At 43.0% G+C, this 25,341-nt stretch overlaps 1 protein-coding gene across 1 annotated transcript in view; it reads right to left on the bottom strand.

Annotated features, from left to right (window-relative positions):
* FOXK1 (forkhead box K1) overlaps positions 1-23,609 on the bottom strand; it is a 56,116-nt gene extending 32,507 nt beyond the window's left edge. The window contains exon 1 of the mRNA XM_059861207.1: positions 23,227-23,609. Within this exon, the coding sequence (XP_059717190.1) occupies positions 23,227-23,609 (383 nt within the window). The remainder of the gene's footprint in view (positions 1-23,226) is intronic.
* Positions 23,610-25,341: the final 1,732 nt, after the last annotated feature.

Raw genomic sequence — 25,341 nt, 5'->3', positions numbered from 1 at the left:
ATGTAAAAACCTGCGACCCAAGAAATGGAAATGCAATGCAAAACAGATTGTAAATTCCTGCGGAACTCCTCCCTTCCCCCAGGGGTGAGAAGGTGCCCGGGATTAAGGTTATTGTTCCAGTCTATCACAACCACCACAGCAACGCAAACAGGGCCACCAGCATGGCCCAAGCCACTGCTTCAAATCCACATAGACTAAGCTGGGGAACCGTGTCAGTAAGAAATCAGAAGAACATGATTTTGGGAGCACCTTGTCACAGGAAGCTCACTTTTCTTTTGTTCCCTTAATTACCCTCTTTCCAACCAAGAGGATAAACTTAAATTATATCAGGTAGTCCTGTTTGGGAATGAGGCACATTAGTGCAGGACTTAAACCTTTGAGAACTACACTTCTACAGAAGATAAGCAGGACAAGACAGACAACCCAAGCACAACTGAGCTTGCATTCCTTAAGATTACTGTGTATATTTCAGGTTATTTAAACTGAGTTATACTATTTGATCCATGTTGCATGATTCCTATCAAAGATGCAGTAACAACTTTTACTCCTGCTTAACATTTTCATTATGAGAAAAAGATCAATCTGAAAGCACAGATTAGACTCAACATAAAAAGCATAATGAAGTTAACTGGTATTTCCAAAGGTACCCAAGAGGCAATTCTTTCACGCACCTCTGAAATTTCCAGCTGATTAGATGGATGAATTAATGGTCTGCAAAATCTTTGGTCTTGTTATGGGCAGGAAGAGCCCTGCCTCAGTTACAGATCTGCTGAGTTTACTCAATAACCTGCTACAGACAGGTACATGCTGCAATCAATCTCTGGCCACAGAAGTCATATGGACTGAAATCACATTCACAGTATGGCACATTCATCAGTTCCTTGTGGGACAGGGTTCCCGTTTCTCTAGGATGCCTTGCAAGGCAGTGAGAATAGAAAGCTTTTTTCTTTTTTTTTTTGTTTGTGTTAAAGCTAAAAACACACACCCAGCCTCCTCAACCTCTACAAACTGCACAGAAACAATTCTTGCTTTCTCAGGCTACAGGCAGGAGAGAGTCACAGAAAATGGATTGCTGGCTCCATGCTGCCTGCTGGAGTGCACAGAATCCATAGCAAGTGGCTGAATGCATGCTATATATACATTGGAGATCAAGGGGAAGAGAAGGAGTGCACATGGTTACAGTCACATAAAAGATGTTGCTAGAATTTTGTTTGCTTGTTTTACACAAGACAGATTTTTCCAAAAGTTTCCTGGGTGAGCTCCTCCCACTGACAGCACAGCTCTCATGCTATTAGGCATCCTTCATGTGGTGAACCAGTGACAGTGACCACAGGCATTTCATCTACATAAAGGCTGAAAATAAAGTGCTAGGAAACACTAGACTTTACATAAACAGTCACCCTACAGCAGACTTCAGGAAAGATGGTTAGGGGAAAAAACCCAACAAAATGACTGCATCCCCTGCATGGCTCTAGAAAAAGCATTTTCCTCCTCCTCAAAGCACCTTTTACTCACAGATGCAAAGGGAATGGAGATGCATTTGCCAAAACATAGTACCAGGTTCAATTGAAGCTATTACAGTCACTGACTTCTTTGTTAAAGCACCCTGAGTTTTGTTAGCACCAAATGACTTCTGCTAAGATCTGCTGCATGACAGCAAGAAAAGGCTATTTAAAGATTTTAAAAGGAGGCAGGAAACCTTGCTGGATTTATGCTTTTACATTCACACTGAGGAAAAGCACAATGACAAAAGAAGACAAATCATGAGAAAGCCAAGGTGAAACATATATATAAAACAGACATATAACATGTGTATATAAAACTTGGAATGATATTTATATATATTGTTATATATATATATATAGACATAACGTAGTATGTTATGTTATATATAAGCACCATTCCAGTTCATCATGCAAAAGTAATAACTAGAAAAGTAAGCTGGAACTACTACACATGTGTTGTAATCAGCAAGTTGGTACCATCTTTGTCTACTTTATCTCTCCATAATTTATGAAATCCTGTTATTCCTGAATGTTGGGGGTATAACTGCACCAGGAGCATCTGTGGTTCAGTGCTGAGATGCAGGTCGAGCGAGAAACATTGTAGGAGGTGCTCTGTTAAAAATATCACTTTTTACAATTTGAATCAGACAGTACCACAGGCCCCGGGTTTCATTCAAAACCTGCTTAAGCATGACTGTCTGCAACAGCCCTTTTCTTTTTAAACATGCAGATACTGTAACCACCCTGCTGACACTCAGTATCTCAAGCATTCCCTCCATCACCCTGACTTTGTATCAGCATTGGTGTGACCAACAGAACCAGGACAGGGATTGTCCACTGTGAGCTGAGGCCACACCTCAAACGCTGTGTCCAGCTCTGGACCTCAGTTCAGGGAGGACATTGAGGGGCTGGAGTGTGTCCAGAGCTGGGGAAGGGTCTGGAGCAGCACAAGTTCATGAGGAGCAGCTGAGGGAGCTGGGAAAGGGGGTCAGCCTGGAGAAAAGGAACCTTCTGGCTTTGCACAATTCCTGACAGGAGGGGACAGCCGGGGAGTCAGGCTCTGCTCCCAAGTAGCAAACAACAGGACAAGAAGAAACAGCCTCAAAACCTTGTGCCAAGGGAGGTTTATATTGAACACTGGGAACCATTCCTTCACCTAAAGGGTTGTCAAGCACTGGAACAGGCTGCCCAAGGCAGCGGCGGAATCAGTGTCCCAAAGGGATTTAAAAGATGAGTGAATGTGGCACCTGGGGACAGGGAGGAATGAAAAGACCTATGGAAGTGGCACTTGGGGACATGGTTCAGTGGTGCCATTGGCAGTGCTGGGAAAATGGATGGACTCAATGATCTTAAAGGTTCTTTCCAACCTAAACAATTCTGTGATGTGAGGGGACAGTAGTCCAACTCTTGAGGATGGGGCAGTTATCTCTACAATCAGTAAATACCTTGGATTCAGCAAAAATGGCCAGCCAGAGCTCTAATCAGAGCACACATCATAATGATACAGAACTATGCCATTACTGGCTAAATTTTGACCAAGAGTGCCCACAAAAACCCTTGTAAAAGAGAAAAAAATCCCAAACAACCTCCATGAAACAGCTGTTTCTCTGTTCCCTGTAATTTCTCTGAAAATCATTAGTTTTGTGCCAATAACACATAGCTCAGCCCAAAGAATACAGTACTATTTCCTTGCACAAAATTCCAAAATCCTGTTGGGTTTCTCAGTACAAATGAGAATTTGCTGTCAGTCATCTCATGGTCAGGCTATTACCCTTACCAGCTATTTCAAGATACCTGACATAATTCTGTGGAGGGCAAGATGGACACTTGTCATCCTTTCAGTGAATACCATAAATACCAACATTTCAGGCTAGAATCAATGTGCAGGTGCTGTACAGAGCAGCCACTACAGAAAAGTGCCCAATTACCTCCTGTAACCCATTTTTCTTCATCTTCTGTAACCAGCTAAGCAAAGAACCACAAGCATCTATGAAAATCCTAAATCCACTCCCTATTCACAAAACCCTTTGAAGCAGTGTGAAAGGACATGCCTTGGACAACATAAAAGACTCACTGGGAAAGTTTCAGCACCTGTGCATCAAAAATGAAACTAAATTTGGTTAGAAAAAGATAACAGTTTGCTTCACTTAACTAAACATCTATCTAAGCCCTGAAGGTCTGCCCACAGAGAGATAAGCAGACTGAGATAAGAATTACTACCTGAGATTCTAATTTCTTCAAAAACAAGGCTCTGAGAATTGCTGTGACCTCTGCAACAGCTGAGCTGGGAGTATTTATTGACCAAGACTTGTTGCTTTGTGATGCTGCACTCTGCCCAGGGACAACAATGCTTTTCAGAACTTCAGCTTTTCTACAGCACAAAGCCTCACTGCATAATCCAGTACAAATCAAATAATTTCAACTGCAAAATACTGAGAAGGATATCTCCCATTTCAGTAAGTAAAATAACCAAATCAATGTTCTCTACCTTCACAAAAATAAACTCAACCTTTACATCCCAAAGGGAATAATCAACACAATTTGCTCAAAATGATTCTGTTGCTGGAATTAAGCAGTCTGAAGCAGCACGGTGGGCAAATGCACAAGTACAAAAACCACCTTTCAATCACAAGTGAATTAAAATGAATATTAGTTTGAACAATTGTCATAAAACCATACAACAAGCTCTGAAAGCTGTCTGAGCTGTCACTGGAGATTAGGTACTATTCACCCCTCCCTTGCAATAAAATAATAATAATAATAATAAAATCATCTAACATTTCCTGTTCCACTCCCTACGTTATAATTTTTCCCCTAAACAGCCCTTAGTAAGCAATACCAGTTATATCATCCACTTGGGTAGTGCTATCTCCACCAAACAAAAAAGTTAATTGCACTGAGGCTACAGAGAGTTCTGGAGGAAGGAAGACAGGTACATTTTATTCCTTTTAGTCTAAGTACACATCACAAAACAAGCATGTACCACGGTAATTTAAGAGTCACTAAAATGCTTTGCTTTACACAACTCTATAGGCTATGGGACACAAGCAGTGTAAATGCCAGAGTTTTAAGAGTGCTTGGTTCATTTTGGAGATTACTGGAGTCTAAAATTAAAGGGTTTTCAGCATTTGCTATTTCCCTTTCAACTGCTCTACTGCTCTGAGCAGTTTAAGCACAGAAATCATATTGAAGACCTACCCATAAAGTCCTTTATCAAGCACACAGAGAAATACCTCATGGCTGGTAAAATCACTTGTATACATGAAGAGATAAGCAAAGGGTCTGCAAGTAAATGGTGAAGTCCAGAACCCACATTTGTTCTTCCTGCAATGAATCAACTCAATCTGAAGAAAAGCAAGACAGGCACTTGGCCAAACAGCAGCAGGATAAGGAAATAAACTGCAGAGCTGCCTGCAAAAACGCCTCTGGTATTATCCACTATTGTTCAGTGAGAGGAAAAGCTAGAAAAATCACTGTTACTCTTTGTAACATAACTGACAGAAAACTAGATTTAAAAAGCACTGAGATCATCTGCAAATAAAGGAGTACAGTGATCTCCCCCACTGCTCCAATGACAGAGCAACCCATTGTAATGTTTGGCCATAATTAATCTGTAAGTCACCACATGGGTTTAGATCTGGAGGACTGCTTCCTAACCTCAGAGTTACCCTGAGCTCACAAATCACTTGCCTTGCATGCTTTGTAGCACACTCACTGTATTTAATATATGCTGTCATGCTTAACACTGCAGATACACAAAGGAGTTCATCTGTCAGCCAAGACTGAACCAGAACTGCCTGTGTGCATATGTGAGTGAGCTCATGTTTGAAATAATTAGTTCAATTCAAAAGACAGTGGTCTTATTTCTATTTCATGAATTTAAATTTTTTTCTGTAGAAAACTTCTTCCAGAAACAGTTCCAGCAACTATTTCCCTTGCCACATTCCACCAGATGCACAAGGAGCTGAACATCAGTGTTGTGGGGTCCCTGGCATTGCCTTAGGTATTGTTCCTGTGCTACAAATAATGTAAATCCAGTTTTAGTAAAGGCAAACTCACACTGAAGTCATTAGGAACTCCTCATATCCAATTCAGTGGAATTTTTATTGACTACCCTGTAAATTCCAGATTACTGGAAGGATTTTCTGTCCTTCCCCTGAAATACATCTGAGTTAGCTGGAAATCCTAATCTTTCCTGGACTTGCTGGGATGAGTAACGGGAAACTGGGTAAAATTCTGTGTCTCACATGGATGGCTCACTGGTTTCATCTACCTTAAAAATAATCTCCCCAAAGAGATATCAATTGTGTCACTCAATCTCATGTAGATTTATTTTAACACAATCTAAACCTGATTCTCTGCTGTAAGAGGCATTGCCTTCACTCCACCACCATTCCTTCTCTTCTGCCATTTCCTCTCAGTCCCACCCTCGTGCCAACAGTATCACCCAAACCTCTGCAGAGCAAAGCAAACCAGGTAATTATACCAACTCCTTTTTGGTGGGACTAAGTTGCCAGGCAGATCAGATCCCTTAGCTTGCCTTCCAGATGGCATCACCAGCACAGAGAAGCTGGAGGGGAAAAACATCAAGCAGAGAAAGGAGAGAAGAAGGTACCAACAAAAATGCTGCAGGTTTGTCAGGGACTATAAAAAAGACAGAGCACGTAACCACAGACTCAGATTTAAGCATCACATGATCCAAAGACTGCATTCTCCTTTCAGAAAACAAACTGCAATTCATTCATTTTGAGAAAAGCTCTGGTCTTTATCAGGCAAATCACATCAGCCACATGCTGATACTCTCAGACTGGAAATTTTCAAAACTTCCTGAATCAGAGAAGTCATCATTTAAAAAAAAATTCAGCCTAATTATTTCAAATCCCAAGTAACTCAGCTGTGTACAAGGGGACAAAACAAAGACCAAAAATGTTTTCTGCATTCCAACAGGAGCCTCCTGTGGCTGTGTACCCATGGCAATCCTCCCATGGTAACTGGCAGGGCCCGTCTGCAGGAGCAGGAGTGGGTTTGTGTTTATCTCAGATGGGATACACAGACTCTGCGTGCGGCAAAATCAATGCTGTTCAGTAGCTTTGTGCTTCCTGAGCTTATTCACTGAACAGCCTTGAGAAAGCAAGTGCAGTGAGATGGCTGAACAAGGATAATGCTTCAGGAAAATTCAGAATTGCCATTTCTTGATCACAGACAAGACCTTTTCTTTATGCTCCTTGTTACTGTTTAGCTGGAGCTGTATGCACAATAAAGTGCTTTTTCCCTTAATGAGAAGGCACCCAGGTTACACTGGGATTTGCCTAACACTGCAGATCACCAAGCTTAAAACGAGGTATCCAGCACAGCCAGACAAGATTTCAGATGGGCACAGAGCGTGTGCAGGCAAGTGTATCTACTTAAAACAAATACTACCAGCAGCATCAGGCTAAACCACAACTTATGAATAGTTACATCTCCTAAAAGCACCAAGTAAATTAGCTGTAATGAATGTTTCTATTGAGCACAGTTGCACAGGGCTTCCCTCTATGCCATTTCATCAAGGTTCAAACAAACTGAGAAACACTTCCACACAGAGGCAGATTTTCAAGAAGGTATTTTAGCAGACTCCTTTTGAAGACAGCAAAGTTCACAGCAAAGTTTGGCCAGACTTCTGGGATTCTTCTCTCTGCCAGCAGCAGGCACACAGATGTACAAAGAAAAGATCTGTGATCCCTCAGTCCCTGCAGACATCCCCTCACAGCACTGAGAGCAGCACTGCCACTGCCCATCCCAGCCAAAGGCAGTGAGTGAAACTCAGCCAAGCAGGTGGGGGGGGGGAAGGAGCATAAACACCCCTAGGCTGGTAAGAAAGGCTAAAAGGAAAAGAGATCTCAGAAGCCCAACCCAAAGAACTACAAAATGCTGGTTTGGTTCATATATTATCTTCTTTAAAAGCACACAGAAGAAGACAAGCATTTTGGTTTAGGTTCCAACAAATGGATGCTAAAAGTAAAACCTTCAGGAGGGTTTGCTCTGTAGATATCCTGCTGTGAAGATTCAACAGTCATTTTATTCTACACATCTTTCCCACAATTTCTTATCTTTCTTAGCAATCCTTTTAATTGCTGTCAGAGAGCTAATGGATAAATTGAGTTAATTTTTCATTCAAGTGAGAACACTGGAGGCTGCTTGACACTGGAGAATTAGCAGTGAAGAATCAAGAGCTGCATTTTTGTATATATGTCTTTATTTTACATTCCTTACATCTCTGTATTAATGTTCTGATTTCACTCTTTGAAAATTATTTGAGACATCAAGCGCAGCTTCACTTTCAGATTCTTCCCTTTGAGTAAAACAGCACAGAAAAGGCAAAAAAGAGAGCAAACCAGGTAAGATATTATAGGTGCTACTTTTTCAGTGTAATGAAACACTGCAGCAAGGTCAGGGAATAAATTCATGGAGTATCAAAATAGCAGCTCACAGAAGAGCAGGGGAGAAACTGCCAGAACTGCTGAGAAGGGTGTTTCAATCTGCTAATGGAGAGCCAGCAGGAATAGCAGGAGGCTCCCTCTGAAGTTGCCACCCTGCCTGAAGAACGAACATTATTGACAGGTCTTCTCCATATTCTACTATCCCCAGCTTGGCAGGATGCATCTTATAATAATCCTGCTCAACCCAATGCCAAAATAACCCCAACTAGAAGCTGCTCCAATCTTCTCCAGAGAGCCATCAAAGTGGAAATGGTCAGGTATGTGCATTTTCAAAATTGACCTTTCTGAAAGTTTTTCAGCAGCAACTACAAGCCAGCCCTAAGTGTCTGTTCATTTACCTTATTGTCTGCAAAAAAAGCTGAAGGATATTCTCAAAACACCATCACTATCACCAGTTATTTACAAACTCAATTCACACCCGACTAGGGATTAATTCACTTATCTTTTTAAAACATAAAAAGCCTCAACTACTAAAACTTATATAAAAATTCATCCAGAAAAATCTTGACAATTATTTCAGGACAAATGATAAGCAAGATGATATCAGAAACCAAGCTGTGGTATAATCAAAAGAATATAATTAGAAGGCTTTTATCACAAACACCATTAAGGTGAAGGGTCTCTGTTGAAGCCCACCACAAAAGTCACCTCTTAAATACTGATGACAACATGACATGGTTGTTACTGGGTGCCCATCCACAGGGCAGAGAGAAACAAAGAGGTGGTGCTGTAATTGTACCTCCCTCGGCTTCACATTTCAAAACATTGGAGTCAGCTTCAAAATATGCCATTCATTCCAAACCAGGAGCACTGGGCACAGGGCTGGCTATCAGAACACAAATTCCTGCTCCCTCCCCAAGTGCTCCTATTCCTCTGCACACCAGCACACTGCAGGTCAGCAGCACGTAGGGCAGATTTCATGGAGTACAGCCAGTGAAGATCTACCTCAAGTCTGCCAAGGTGCTAAATGTAGGAGCCTTAGGTCTTGCCTACAAAAATCAGATGTGCTTTTAGATCAAAATAAATTAATCTGCATCAATGACATCTACCTTTTGATCAATATTGGGTAGAGATTTTGTTTGATTATTTTTATTAAAGGCTCCCCAGGGTGAATTCTGGCCCCACTTCACCACAGCATTACAGAAGCTGCTCTGTTCTGCTGTCTGGTCCTTACTATAAACAACTTCCTGTCTCTGAGCACAGTTAAGATACAGTGAATTTTTTTCTGTGTGTCATATGGCAAACCACATCTTCACCCAGCACCAAACTCTGCCAGACAATTCCACTCTCTCATTTATTCTGCCTTGCAGCTTTTCAATGCTGAAAAGCCCTGCAGTTGCATTCCCAGGGGTGTTAACAGACCTGCAGAGAACATTTAGTAAGATGGCTAAAATTAACCATAAAGCTACTGTTTATTTTGAAGCTTGGGAACAGGGAGGTGTTTTATGTGTCAGAACGAGTGGCCTGACATCAAAAACCTGATATGAAAGTTTGCCACCGAAGAAGTGGGCTGGCACAAAGAGCAGACGAGGCTTTTATTTAAATGAAGTTGGCTGCCTGCACCAGAAAGTTTCACTATCAGCACTGCAGATGCCTGATACCATCTGTAACACACAGCAAGCCTATTATGTTATTTTGTTGTGTGTGTGGTTGTATACATAAAAATAAGGAGAGTTAAGAGACTCTATATAACACACAACAGCCTGTGTACCACGGCTGCTCTAATCAGGTATTCCAACCTGTGGAGGTCTAGATCCTATCTTAACCATTTCTGTACCAGCCAAGAAATATTTATCTTCAGAGAAAACGTAAATTACATGCAACACGTGTGCGTATCTCATTTGTATCCTCTAATCTTAGAAGTGCAAAAATCCTTTTCCATGTCAGGCTGATCAATCTGCTGATTTTTTAGTATATTCTCAATATTATGTCTTATTTTTTTCCCTGAAACTTGAAAATTATCAGTATTTGTGACTTGAAAATAAATAACCAAAACTTAATATGCTACATATAGACACTCCAAAAGCTAAATAGTTATCTGGTTTGTATCTAGCTAAGAGGGGCCAGGAAACAAATTGCTTTAGTTCCAAATAAGGATTTTTTTAATGAACTCAGTCTCTTTTAAACTCTATTTTTTAATTTATTTTCCATTTTGAACTTCCTTGCATTCCATATAACAGCATTGTTTTTCAAGATGTCTTTTTTAAAAGGATCACCACTTAAAACTCCTGTAGGTCACAACCCTTTTAGCATGTTTCAAATCCTGATTTTTCTCTCTGTGGAGATCAGCAAGCCTCTCCCACCAAGAGAAAAATAAGAGATCCCCTCCTCAAGAGCCAAGGGGTGTTTCCAGAAGGCCAAGCTGGAGAGAAAGGAGTGCATCACCTACACAAACTGCCTTGCTCGAGGTTTTACTGTGTCACACAAAGGGAAAAAGGCTGTGCTGCCAGGGATCAGCCCCTTGCCAGTGATTCTGGACAGCAGCCTCTGGGACACACCATGGCCATTGCACAGACACGTGGACAACATCAATAACATCACTATCAGCTGCAAGTAGACACAGATGACCAGCCAGCCACTCCCTCCTCCCAGCCTCCTTTGTGTCAATAAATCTTACCCTGGCTGTTTGAGCAATGTTTAATCATAAACAGTTGGGAACATGCTCCAGAATATAAACAAAGGTGAGTAGGAGAAAAATGGAGAGTGCAGTACGGAGAATCACTCGCCACTTGCTGCTGAGCCAGGTAACAGAGAGCAGAGAAACAAAGAGCTGCTGGGGAACAGCACACAGGCACCTGGTGTTCATTTAAAGCATGCAACAGCATTAAAGTATCCAGGACTGCAGCCACGGAAGGATTTCAAGGACTAAATGCATTAACATTCTTGGTTCTCTTAAAAACAAACAAAAAAGAAAAATTAAATTGCTTAGAACACCCACTCAGATGCATGGAAATAAACTACCCTCATTGATCTCATCCCACTGCAATTTACAACAGTCATCTCGATTCCCTTCTGTGTTGCTAATCAAGCTAAAATTAACTCCTCTCCTGCTTACCACACATGCTAGAGTCACAAACATCAACACAGGGGCAGCAGGATCAATTGTTTCTCTCTACAAGTGCAACCTTGCTCATGTGGTAAACGTGTATTTAGGATTTACAGGATCTCTCTGGGGATTTTAACCATGTTTATCATGGGGCTGGGTAGCTGTTTAGACTGGGTGACAGAATAAGTAGCTCTACACTTCAAAAACTCCTGAACAATTTCTAATCATTACTGTCCTCTAGCCTTGTAAAATAGGCTGTAAGAAAGTGGGGATTTCAGTCCTGTTCAGCCAGTGTCCATCTTGGAAGAGTCAACATCACACTTGTCATTCCTACTCTGACTAAGAGCTAAGATGTGTCTTAAGGCAGCATCTCCACAAAGCCCTGGAGGACTCTTCATTCCCAGAAGTTTGGGGCTTATTCAGAGGACACAGAGCTTTGTTGATATGGTTGTCACTCTAACAACATGGGCAAAAACAAATATCATATCCGAGTGTTCGGTTCTAAAGCAGCTTCACTTCAGATCCCAATGCAATGCTTCAAAGGAAAAAATGCCAAAGCAAAACTAAATCCCAACCCTACCAGATAACAGCCATTAAACAAAGCTGAAGTACAGATCAAATTGGCAGAACTGTGGAGTGGAACAGAAGTTTCAAAGAGAAAAGCACTCCATGGAGATAAATATACTTCAAGTGTGTGCTTGACAGCAGCCTAGGTTTTATGGTATTGGAAAAATATAGTACATTGATAAACAAGGTTAGTCCATCCACCCCCATGGTAACATGCTGTCCCACTAAGTAAATTCAAGTGCACAGTGAAAGGCAACTCTTATGAAACAATGCAGGATGACTTTTAAATCTGGGTTCTGCTCTGGCCACCTCATCCTGCACTGATCCTTCTTCAGACCTCAAATTCTACACTGTAAGGCTGAAATGGCAGACACTGCACAGCCTTGGATCAGGAGCACGTTTTGCTCAGCCCTTGCAAGGGCTTAGAGGTCTGACGTGTCTCACCCTCCTGTAGGATCTCTCATTTCCCACTCTCCCCAGTCCTAAGGGAGCACTGCCAAACCACAGCTCCCAGTCCCAATGACAACACGTAGCCCCTGGCTGCTTCAAGACTCCTGGACGGTGGCTACTCTGGCAGCACCAGGCAGTGAGTCTGACATTGCTTTCCAGAGATGTCACAGAAACACTCAACACCAGCTCTGGAATACACACACATGTACCCATTTTCTGGTGCAGTGAACCAGAAAAGGCTGCCTAGCCCCCATTCACACTCAATTTTTCCCTGCTCCAAGATAAACCTTAAGATAAGAGCCTAAGTCTGGCTTCCATTCTACCACAGCAGAGACCACAAGAAGTGACTCAGACTCTACCACCACCTCTCATTCCTTCCCTGCTTCTGTGAAATTCAAGAGCCCTTCTGAGAGTCTTTCCAGGCCTCTGCTAGTCTCACTGATCTTGGTTAAAATGAAAAAGGTCAATATTAACTATTTTCCTTCTTTGCTCATCTTGGCAGAAACACTCAACTATGTTTCCCCCTCAATCATAAACCACAATTAACACCTACCTCAGTGCCAAAAAAAAAGCCCCATCTGCACCCACGTTCAGAGGAACTTCCCTATACCAGCTTCTACCCAGAGTTCTGTTTTCAATAAGAAATTAAACAGTACACCAAGAATTAAATATGTACTGACAGTATGGAACTAACTGCAGGGCCACAGTTTGGCCTCTACAAGAAGCACTGGTTATTCATTTCCATACCTCACTCAATACCAAGAATTTAAAATCTTTGCTCAACTGCCATAGAACTTGCAGCTGGCTGCAGATCCTGCCCCTTTCACCACACAAGTCTGGCCAACTTCAATTCCTCGAGAAGACCCCTCCTTATTACTACAAGCATCCAGACACTTGGGGAGTCTTGGTACCCTGCAGAATGAGGGGAAACTGTTTTAAAACAGGAGTTCATAAAATCTCCTAATAACCTTTCCAGAGAGAGGCACTTGTTTCAGCATCTTTGCTGGATACACTAGAGCAGTTTGCTTCTTGTGTAAAATCTCATTTACAATGCCATCAACTTTCTTCTAATGGGCCATTCATCATAGCAGGGTTTGCCATCAAGTAGCCAGCCCAATGCCTTGAAAGGTCTCACACAAGTCATTTAGCAGACTCACCCTTCCAAAGCCAGGGAACTACCTATAAACACATTAAGAAAGGCTGTGCAAAACAAAATCACCTCAGTAAAGCTCAGGAAAAAAACTCCTAATTTCCACATATATATGCCAGAAAAAGCCTGTGTGTGGGATGGTACTAACCTTTGAATTCAATCAGGCTCTCTAACAGGGCTCTAACATGCAGAGCATGACTGTGATGTATTTTTCTTTGAGGCTGGTTCAGTTCATTTAGAAAGTGATTTGGAAAAGCTAATGTACTATTTATGTATGTTATAAAAAACTACCCATATGGAGTTAAAACTTTGCAAAATGTTCACATAAGTCCGTTCCACTCCCTCTGAAGACATTTCACAATCCATTCAATACCCAGTAGAGGAAGCCAGGATTACTGTTTTAAAACAGCTCTGAGGGTAGTTTAAATGTTTTAAAAGCTGACAACTTCTAGACTCAGAGCCAAATAAACATTTGGGGCAACAGTCTCTTACACAAGTGTCTACAAAGTGACATGCACCTGCATCCTTCCAAACACTGACATTTAAAATAAGGGATAAAAGAATCCCAGGCACAACCTTCCTTCCTACCAAAAAAGAGAATAATTTTACTATGATTCAGATGATGATGATGTACTGAATTGGCTTGTGAAAGACCACCTAGCAGGACGTGGTTAAGATTGCAAACAATAAAAAAACAATCACAAGATTTCTAAGGTATTTTAAATCCTGCCAGTAGATACAACTGTGCTGAGGGGTTTAGTCCTTGAAAAGAGTTTAACCACTGAAGTGACAATGACTCTTGCAAAACACAGCACATGTGGAAGTTGTCACTCCAGTGGTTTCATTATTTTAAACTACAAGAATTTTGAAGAGTTACCTTGTTATATTAATGGCATAGTTTAGTGCTCCCTTTCTTTTGCTTCAGGAGAATATACAGAATTAGGGAAACATTTTACTTTAATAGATGTACCTTACAGGGAACATTCATATGAACTTCACAGTTTGCAGTATCAGCTTTTTGGGGAACAGAATTCTGGCCATTTTCTGCTATAGGATTTTAATAGGAATTCTCATTCTTGCAATAGAGAACAAAGCAGGAAGAAACTGAGAAGAAACTGTCATCTCTTGGAGAAGAGGATGCACCCACTTGGTGACAAGAGACCTCACATTCAGAATCAATATCCACCAAAACAAACTTGTTTCCCAACTTCATCCTGTGGCTGTTTGCAGTGATTTTTACACAATTGTAAACAGACGATGTGCAAGTCTAAACTACTCGATTGTGCCTATTTTCAACATCCAGTCTGCATATGCCTTGTTTACACAACATACACACAAAAAAAGTATATAGCAATTCTTTTACTGAACCACTAGCCATCAGGAATTTTCTCCTAAGAATTCCTATGCCTGAAGGGAACTTCAGTGCTTGCCTTAATATTCCATAAAGGCATTATCAGCAAAGCATGTGCCAGCCTTTGACTTCCTTTGCAGGTCTTCCCAGGACTAAAACAGTTTCATTATCTTGTCTCATTAGACAGTGTCTGAGGGAGAGATGGGAAAAGAAGAGCTATAGTAATTATCCAACTGAATGGACAAGGCAGAAGGAGGCAAAGCCATCCAACTGCCAGGCTTGCTGACAGCCAGCACCCTTTCCTCATGGTGGGCAGGCAGCCACCAGCACCACATTATACCAGCCATGAGACAATTAAAAAAAGGAACGAGATCAATAAATAAATAGCAGTTGGGACATCTCCCATACCAAGAGCCTACCCGTACTGGCTTGGGCTATGCCTCAAACTGAATATGAAAACCAAAATAATTTTTGGCCTACCCATCAGGTAGAGACAAAATTTGCTTTCTGTTTCTAGTTCTTTTCTCCTCCCACACAATCAGGATTCCGAGTGTGTTAGAGTCCAGAGTTCTTATGCCCTCAAGAGAGGAAAGGCCTGAAGTTGCTCAAGAACAATTCCTTTAGCAAGTGCACAAACTGGCTCTGCAGGGAGTCCTGTCCTGCTTAGACAAACTGTTGGTGGCTTCTGGATGTGGCCTAAAGGGAGATGGAAGATTAGAACAGTTTGTGTGGGAAGATTTCCCAAGGCTCTCCTTGAAGTGGCACGAAGCAGAAAAAAGGGGTACAGCTCCAAGGTTGTATTTCAGAGAGAGGAGGAGGGATGTCCTTTTCCACGGTGCTTACACCACCTCTGCAAGGCTTTTTGTCTCCTCATTCTGTCCTAAAAGCTGGAGTGGATTGTACTTGCACATGAAAACAGGCTCTTATGCTAGAAGACTCTTGGGGCAGGATAATAAGTGGTAACAATGTGCTTAAAGTTTCCTTCCACTTCTCCTCCCATCCTAATCACACAGCATATATTAACAGAACCAGACAAAGACTGTCCATCTTTGCTCCTTCAGCTAAGGCAGAGCTCCTAATTAACTTCTACATTATTTCTCCCCAACTGTCAAGATGTCCTCAAAGAACATGAAAATTACATATCTGGTACATTTAAAGGAGGGAGGAAAACCACCAAAGTAAATTGCACATGCACAACAAAGGACAGCCCAAGAAATTAAACTCGCTTTTAAGTTACTAAAAATAGACAGGATGGGAGGGAAGGGACTATCCATCAAATCTTAGAGTTGCTGAATATTCAAAGAACAGCCTTGTAATAGACTGCTCTCTCAAGACTGCTTGAAATTTTTATGATAAAAAATGCACGAGGACATGAAAAAAGGAGCAGAAGGATAACGAAGAGCAAAATACACATGACAGAAGTGGATACAGAGTATTAATTAGGCCATTAAGATACTTAAATGTTTTACTGTCCAATAAAATATGTATTTAATAAAAATTAAGTGCCATGCAGAAGGAATGCACACATGCATTTACCGAGCTGTTCTGAAGAAACCAAAGATGTGAATTACCAGCAAAAAACCATTTGTGTACAAGAGTGAATAGACATTAGTAAAATTGTATTTGTACTATGAAAACAAAGAATATACAATTGGATGGAAATTTTCACTCACATTTACTTAAGGGAGAAATTCATCTGCTCTAGAAGCATCTCATCAATCTGCTTTTATGAGGAGTCTGCAGTCAACTGAAATAGGGAGACTTATAAATACTTGAAAAAACAGTTCAGTGATTAATACTGAATTATTGACTGAAGTGAATGCATTAAGACCAGACAATAATTTGTACTCATAATTAGTCGATTAACCACGTCTGGAAGTACATCAAGATGTCTTTCCATTGCCCACATTCAGGAGACAGAAAAAAATGCTTCAGCTTTTTCATCTTGCAAATTTGTCAAAAAAAAAAAAAAATCACTGCAAAAATGCCACCTCCACATTTTCCCTGGTTTCAATCTTGCAGTCAGTTACATCAGGGCCCATTAGCCATTTCAGATGCATAAACCAACATTTTAACCTAAGTTTACCTGTCAGAAAACACTGCACAATCTCAGGAGACTTCTTTGCATTTGCTGCAAAGCATATTCAACTGTAAGAGAGCAATGACCTTCACCACCCAATACCCTGTGGATATTCTTTCTTTACAATGGATATCTCAGTCATGAGTCTTTCAACCTCAGGAAACTCCTGGATGGATGTACAAGGACTGAACCAAAGAGAATGAAACAAACCTGGTGTTGGGCATGGCAACATGTGAGAGAAGCCTCTGTGCTCTAGACAGCTATTAAGGAAAAGGAAAGGAAAGAATCTGTACTAAAAGCAAATGAGAAATTTTCTCCCTTTTCATTAACATCACCAAGTCAAAAGCACATGATTTTTCTTTTTGTAACCACAATTCCACTTGGATTGGAAAGGAAAGCTGTCTCATCCACATACAACCAGCAGTGTGGTGAAGCTTGGTCTGTGAAGCATTTCTGGTTACGAAGCCCCTTGGCTCTGATGGCAGAACACCCAGACACTGCTCAGACACTGAGCTAGGGGGAACTCAGTAAATCACCACATGCCAGAGGAGCTGATATGGAGCTGAGTGCTAGCACAGATCCCCCCAGAATAGGAAAGCCAGCTGGAGGGAACTGTCAGCTCTCTGAGTGGTTTAACAAGCACCTCACCAGCCTGTGTCCCCTTTGTCACCCCAGGCTGTCACAGAGCAGCCCCCAAACCCTCGCTGGCTCTGCTCTCTGACATCACTGCACAAACTCCTCTCAATAACAGACACTAATTACCACACCTGGGCCAGCAATAAGCCTTTATTTGCATGGCATAAGGGGCAAATTCAAGTAGTTCCCTGTTCTCTACCAACATCCTGTTGCCACATCTACTCCTCCGGGCAACTGCAACACCGAGAGAGAGAATTTGGTGTCCCACAGAACAGCTCTGATGCCAAATGGCCAGTGGAGCAGTTACTGGGAGCTTGCTCACAAAGACAACAGGCACATTAATCTGCTTGTCATTTATGCCCTCAGTTACTCAGTGCAAGGCTGCCTACCACGTTTTTCTGGAGAGGGAGGGGAAAAAACCAAAGCAAACAGCATTATTTTGATTTGTTACCAGGACAGATGCTCTACCGTGAGTACGCTCACACAGCTGGCACCAAAATAACTAGGATATGAATTACTACAGACTTCATCACTTTTATTCCCCATTTTCAGAAGAGCAAAAACTTTCACACTCATTCATCCTCTAGATTAATATGAAAACAAAACAGTACCCACAGGAAGGAATCCACAGTCACCTAAGGATACGTGCCATGATTAAGAGTTTGCTAGCACAAAGAAGTTACACCAGCACAACTTGAATCCACATTTATGACTTTATAGCTGAGACTCCACACAAAACTGTACAAGACAAGTGTGGCATGTTCTCGTTAGATTAATCTTTTCATAATCAACACATCAGCTAAGCTGAACCAAGCCTGGTTTAAAAGAATCCATAAGGATATACACAGAGTTTTGCATAACCTTAGTTTATATTCACAACCTGACTTACAGCAAAGCTATTTTTGAATCAACAAATTGAGCAGCAGTTTCACATGAGAGAAACTTTCCCTTAAACGTTTAATATAACTCATGACAAATTGAGCTGCTTAGCCAAAAATTATTGCTTGACATGAATTCCATAATTAAAATCAGGTAATCCTTTATCACATCTTGCTGTGCAACAAAAAAACCTGTTCTCAAAGACAGTCTTTGAAATTAAGTAAGAGCATGAAAAATACAAGATGAGGCACTAAGAAAGCAAATCTTTAAAGGGTTTCTAGCAAGAATAAAACCACCATCCACAAGCTGTAGCACAGCAAAAAACGCATTTCAAACAAAGAACAAAAAAAGGAAAATTGTTGCAAATGCAGATAATGCAATATTTAAAAAGCAAAACTACCTGAGGAGTTTCCAGAGACAACATACATATGCAGCATTTCAGAAACAACTAGTTCTGCAGTTGTGGTTCTGTGGTCAAAGCATTTCCTTGGTGTGTACACAGGGTGTGCAGCTGCCCCCAGCTGTACGGACACCCTCCCTCCTACCCACCATGATGGCATCGCTCCAGCCACAAGAACGGAGCTTGAGTGGTTGGTGAGGTCACCAAAACACTGCAGTGCATTGTGCACATCTCCATTTCCCTAGAATATGGCATTTTTTAAAACTTGAATTAGCACCTGGAGTTTCTGGCTATCAGACTGTAAAGCCACATCCCTTAGAAATTGGATCTAATTCTCCATTTTCTGGTTGCTGAGACACCCCCGCTACCCAAACACCAAAGGGAACTTGTGTACTCACAACATGGAAAGATTAATACACGTGTTAAATTCTGCAGGATCAGCACCTTGGTGTGTGGTCAGAGTATTGGACTATTTATTTTTGTCAAGTTTATTGAGTACCTAGAAAAATCCCATTATAAATAAAGCAGCATGCTCTTAATAAAACTTGACATGCATGGTAAGTTTTCAATTTATAATGGGGCTTATATACATAATGTTTTTATTTTAAGTCTGTATTTTAATTTGATTTCCTACATCCATATATTACTTTGCCTGAATTTATTCTCAAGCTAAAAAAGCTCCTCCATTTATTTCCTAAATGCTAAAAGAACTACAGGTTTAAAAACTTGTTTTTATGCTTAGAAACCTCATGCTGAAAGAACTCATTTACACTGAAAAACACCAACTTCAGGCTCCATTAATTATGCTACTGCAAAAATTCTAAATGGTCACAGCAGCAACAAGCAAATATCCCATGAAACATTCCCAGACAAGCATCATTTTCCAATCTATTGAGCTCACAGCTCAAAAAGCTCAAGTGCTATTATCAGGCTATGCTCAAGCAACACTTGCAGGTTTAGTCAATAGAACTTTTGTATTTAGGAGCATCTGAAGACCTGACTCATAGCTACTTAAAATTCAGGTTAGCAAGTTAAACTTTCAACTGTTACAGTTCCTTCTGTTCTGGGGGACAAAATAAATAAATAACTAAACAAATGCTTATTTAAGTTACTGAAGTGTCTAACTTATTATTGCCTATTATTTTTAAAACTGAGTCAATTTTGAAGAAAACAAAGAAAAAGTTAATAATTCATCATTAACCTGATCCTGTAAACACCTGATTACACCATAAATGTGAAGAAATTACTGTCTTCAACAGGAAAAAATACTGCACTTAATGGTTCCTGCTCTATCTTACATTTTTGCTGGTATCCAAAGTTTTTAAAACCTAGTGCATATTCTCCTGGTAGTTTTGAGTTCCTCTCTTTCTTATAGAAAAATACCCAGATATTTATCTACAGATTTCCAGCTCCCACCAGCACAGCTAAAAAAACATCACAAGCTATAAAAAGAGTTTCTAGCAAATCCTTAATTTGATTTGAAGCACTTATTTTTGATGTAAGTACTTCCATCATATCATCTTGATTTATATTTGTAATGTCTGCTGTAGTGTGGCACTTATTAATTAAACTGATTAAGGATCTTCACCTGTACCATAGGCCCTCCACTCTTTCACCCACTTTGTTCCTAACTGTCATTAACCTCTAGGAAATATCCTCTTTGTTGGTTATTACTGTTTAATTATAGTGTATAGTTATGTCATCACATCTGTGAAATGCAACCTCCCATAACAACACAGCTGTGGAATATGATACTCCTGCCCAGCAGTAAAATCCTGGTTGCAGCAGAGAATCCACACACACCACGTTGATGGAGGAAGTGATACAAAGCTTTTCAAAAGCCCTTGATTTTGAGTAGGGCTGTTGAGACAGGAGGTAAGTACAGCCTTCAAGAGAGGTCTCAAACTCCCCCTCTTTCCTCCCTTCCAACCTCTCCTGACAAGATACTCCATACATTTCAGGAATTACTTCTAAACTTAGAAAACTTAGAAAAGAGAAGCTCTACACAGAAATAGTGAAGTGAGGAGGAACCTCAGAAAACAGAATTTATGAGCTCATCACCTATTTTTTGACGAACAGTATGAACTTCAACTGAAAGACACTTTTTCCTGGAACCCTCTGCTTCCATTCACCATCTCATGATGCACAAGCATTTCCTCTGCTTGTAGAGTAACAGCAGCAGTGACTGCAGTCATCCAAAGAAAACAGCACTTTGCACATTTCTGCCATTCTTTACAGGTGGGGGGAAAAGGGAGGACAACCACTCAAAGAACTGTTTTTTAGAATATTGCCTGTAAGAGCTCCCCACATCACAATGACCTCCCTCTAAAACATTGGATGGAATGGTAACTAATTCCTGAAATTGAATATAAACTGTACATTCTGCTGGTACATGGAAAAGGTGTGGCTGTATCAAACACAGCAGGAGTGTTACCATAATATGCAGAAAACATTGTGTAAAATCTGTGTACTTACAACCTGTCCTCACTTTGTCCTCCTTCTGACAACATTAGCTGGCAGTAAGCACACAGGCTTCTCTACAGGAAAGAAATGGCACTTTATGTTTACTGGGGAGAGATTTTTGTGTGTGTATGTGTGGAGAGGGTGACTGGGAGAGAATTGCCTGATTTTTCAAGAGTGGAGATAATGAGATAACAGCAGACAGTTTCAAGCCTCAATCAAGACTCTGTACGTCAAGCTTCAACAAGATTTTCTTTTTCCTGGTCTGAGTTACAAACCCTTGACTGGCCAGTAACGAGTTGTTTACCTGATAGAAGCAAGGGGGCAAATTCCTTTAGATTGATGCAAAACATTTTCCTACTCTGGAAGTCAGAAAGGGAGGAGCACCAAGTTTATTTATGTAGCTCAACCAGCAGCCAAGCTATGAGGATGCCTTATTGTGTAGAGTTCAGAAGTGTACATTAAACTCCTCCCTTTAAAGCAATGCAGAAGGAAAGTTGCCATTCCCACTCCAGGAGTCAGGAGCAAAGGGGAGAGAAATAAGCAACGAGGTTGCTGTTTGACATAGTTTTCTGTCACAATGCTTATGATTAACCAAGTGAAGAAACAGAATGACAGGGAGCAGAGAGCTTGCACAGATACCAGAGGCCAGAGGGAATGACAACAGAAGTGCCCAGGGCTTCGGGTGGTCTTGTTTTACAAAGCCAGATTAATTAACCAGCCACTAAAGGACATCTCTTTTAGAAAATGAAACAAGTTAGAAACCAAAACGCCTCAGAGAGTGAGCAGCTAGGGAGCTATAAGTAAATTACTAAGTACAAAATGAAGCTGCCTGCAGAGGAAATGAGTAATTAAAAAACCCTCCCCTGAGCGACAGGCTGGCGAGAGAGGGATAACTCCAGGACCCTGGTGCTGGAGGTAAACAGTAAACAGTACCTAAGCCAAAAGGTGACAGATGAAAACAGATGTTTTATACCAACAACAAACCCCCAATCTCCTGCCTTTACAGTGAACTCAGGAATGGCATTAGGCACAGTCAGTCTGGAAGAACCTGAGGAGATGCACACAGGAATTACATCACCCACCACTATCACGCTGCTGCCCTGGGGTGAAGCACTGCAGTCACTGGACAGTACTCAGCAACTATAAACAATGTTTTCACAGGAAGAAATAGAATAACATCAACCTCGTTCTTCTTGCTGCAAGAAAATTAACAGAGCACAGACCCTGGTGGTACAGAAAACCCTTCTGCACCCCTCTCTCCCTCCATAAGGAAGCAAAGTCACCCTTGGGCACCTGCTGTCCTGGTGAGCAGCATCACTCCCAGCCTGGCCTGACTCTTTTTCTTCTGCTGCTCCAGAGAGACACCAAGAACAACACCTAACTTGCCAACCTTTAAGTAAGCTATTCTGGCAAAGTGGTTTCCAACTTTTTCCGCTAGATCTCTTCCAAGGAAGACAAACCTTGGGTGTAGCAAGTTTTAGCCCAGTGAGAGTCCTTCCTTCTTCTCTGTCTTTTTGAAACCCTTAAGAGCCACCAGTTGAACATGAGTCTGTCTGCAGGCAAGCATGGAGGATGATGACCATGGGGGACACCCTGCAGCAAGGGGCTTACACTTCTTCACACTTTCCCCCCAGACATTGCTCTCTCAGAGGGAGCAGCCCCAGTCCCAATGAACATCATCCTCTTTCTCAGCCACAGACGGCAGCAAGGCTGGGAAGGTGAGGACATCCCGTGTTGATGCTCAGAACCCCATCAGGCAGATGTCCCTCAACAGCACCTCAAGCCCTTCACCAGGTGAGTGTTCCTCACCCACTGGAACCAACTTCAAGTTGGGACATTCACTGCCCCCTAAGGCTCTCAGTGAGCAGAGGGATGCTACCTCAAGCCCTCTGCCTTATTCAGAGGCAGACCCTCACCATCCCCTGAGACCCCTGGTGGGCAGGGGGACCCTTGACCCCTGTTTCCTTCGTCAGCTGTGGCCCTTCACCATCACCTCAGGCCCTTCTCTTGGCAGACACACATCCCCTGCACGGGACACGGGCAGCTCGTCGCCGGCTCCGCGGGGCGAGGGATCTCTCACCGTCCCCTCCTCGAAGGAGCCCCTGCTCCGCCCAGCCCCACGTCCCCTCCCCGGGACAGAGGGTCCCTCTCCGCCCGCTGGGGCCGTTCCTGCCCTGCGGAGCGGGCCCGGCCCCGCCGCCCCCGGCCCCCGGCACTCACTGCGGCGGGAGCTGCAGGGCCGGGCCGCCGCGGCGCTGAAAGGCGCCGTCCACGAAGACGCCGTTCTTGCCGAGGCAGCGCAGGTAGAAGTGCGGCTCCTGGAAGCTGAGCTGCAGGTGCCGCCGCGAGATGAAGCTGGAGTGCCCCATGTTGACGTCCACCGAGCCCTGCGAGGAGTTGCGGCCTATGGTGACGGCCGGCTGCCGCATGAGGAACTCGAACTCGCGGCCCTGCAGCCGCGCCAGCACCGGCCCGGTGCAGGCGGCGGGCGGCGCGGCCGGGGGCGGCGGCCCGGGAGGGGGCGCGGCGGCGGGGCTGCAGGGCGCCGAGCGCAGCGCCAGCAGAGCCCGCGCCCCGCTACTGTCCTCCCCGACTTCGGCCATGTTCCCCGGCAGCGAGCGAGCCAGCGTGCCGGCCTCCGGGGCGGGGCCGGCGGGCGGGGATGGCGGGGACGCGGGGCGGGGCGGGAGCCGCGCCGGCCGCCGCCTCCCCCGGCAGCTCCGCCGGGCGCGGCCGCCCCGCCGCGGTCCGGGGCGCGGGGCGGGGGCGGCAACGGCGGGCGCGCGGCGCCGCCTGCGGGCCAGGGCGGGCAGCGCAGCACGGGCAGGTGTGAGGGAGCGGCCCCGGCGCGGCGGTCCCGGCGGTTTAACCGCTCCGTGCCGGCCCCGGCGCCGCACAAACACCCCCGAGCCGCCCGGGTGCCCCCGCTGCAGATCAGTGGGCTCCGGGCTTTCTGCGAGCGGGGGCGGGTCCGTGCCGCGGCACGGTTCTGGTCACTGACATGGGCTCGCTTCAGTGGCCTCTTGCTGCCTCTCTATGGATTCATAGAATGGTTTGGGTTGGAGGGACTTTAAAGATAACTCAGTTCCTGCCCATGCCATGGCAGGGACACCTTCCACTGTGCCAGGTGGCTCCAAGCCCTGTCCAACCTGGCCTTGAACACTTCTAGGGATGGGGCAGCCACAGCTGCTCTGGGTACCCTGTGCCAGGGCCTCACCACCCGCGCAGGGAAGAATTTCTTCCCGATATTTCACATAAATTTCCACTTTTTCAACTTGTACCCATTACTCTTTGTCCTATCACTGCAGTTCCTATCAAAGATGCTCTCTCCAAATCACCTCCTAAAGAACTCCCTGTGCTGGAGAGACACCCCAAGCCCAAACCAACCTGCTCCAGGTGTTCTGTGGGGCAGGGGCACATACATCCTCTGGCTGGGCTCTGGTCTCTGACATGAGCTGGGTTCAGTGGCCTTCCGCTGCTTCTCTATGGAATCAGAATTTTGGCTTGGAAGAGACACTAAAACTCATCTGGTTCCACACCCCTGCCATGGGTAAGGACATCTTCCACTAGACCAGGTTGTTCCTAGCCCCATCCAACCTGGCCTTGAACACTTCCTTAATAACCATGGACTATTTGCTGAGGCTTGCTGAAGGGGGAAGATTCATCCCACATCCACAAAGGTGTGAGGTTTAAAACACCTTAATTCCCTTTTGTAGAGTTTTTATATATATAAAAATATATATGCTCATATATGAATGTATATTATCATATAGTGGTTTTATATAGCTTTATACTCATACAGTTTTTCATTATAAGGGACTTGTGTAGGTTGTTTAGCTTGCACTACAACATTTCTTCAAATTACTTTTTATATTTCTTTATGATTATGTATTACATATCTATCTATACTTATATTAATGATAAAGGTCATGTCGTGTGCCACAACAGCATATATTTGGCTCATGTGTAGTCTGTGCTATACATTCATATCCATATATACATATATCCAGATTAAACAAAAAATGTTTCTGTATAGGTGAGCTGGTGATACTTTGCAGGGTCCTGAATAGTTAAGTAATTAGAAAATACAATGAATTTGAGAATTTGGGAGAGGTAGCAGCTGTAGGCTTGTATTGCTTCAGCTTGTGTGGGGAATGTGTCAGCTCATAGCAAGGCTGCTCAACAGTTTTGAGGAGATGGGGGAAAAAAATCCCATAACTGGTCAAAAGTGCAGAGCAAATTTCAGCAATGAAAACTGTAATTAAACGAGCTGGAATCAGTCCAGGACCACAAGGTTAACATCCCTCTTCCTGGAACATCTTTCCTGAGATGTTT

Source organism: Haemorhous mexicanus, chromosome 17 (assembly GCF_027477595.1).
Source record: "Haemorhous mexicanus isolate bHaeMex1 chromosome 17, bHaeMex1.pri, whole genome shotgun sequence".
Classification (NCBI taxonomy): domain Eukaryota; kingdom Metazoa; phylum Chordata; class Aves; order Passeriformes; family Fringillidae; genus Haemorhous; species Haemorhous mexicanus.
The sequence above is the reverse complement of the archived record's forward strand: the minus strand, read 5'-3'. Positions and strand labels throughout refer to the sequence as shown.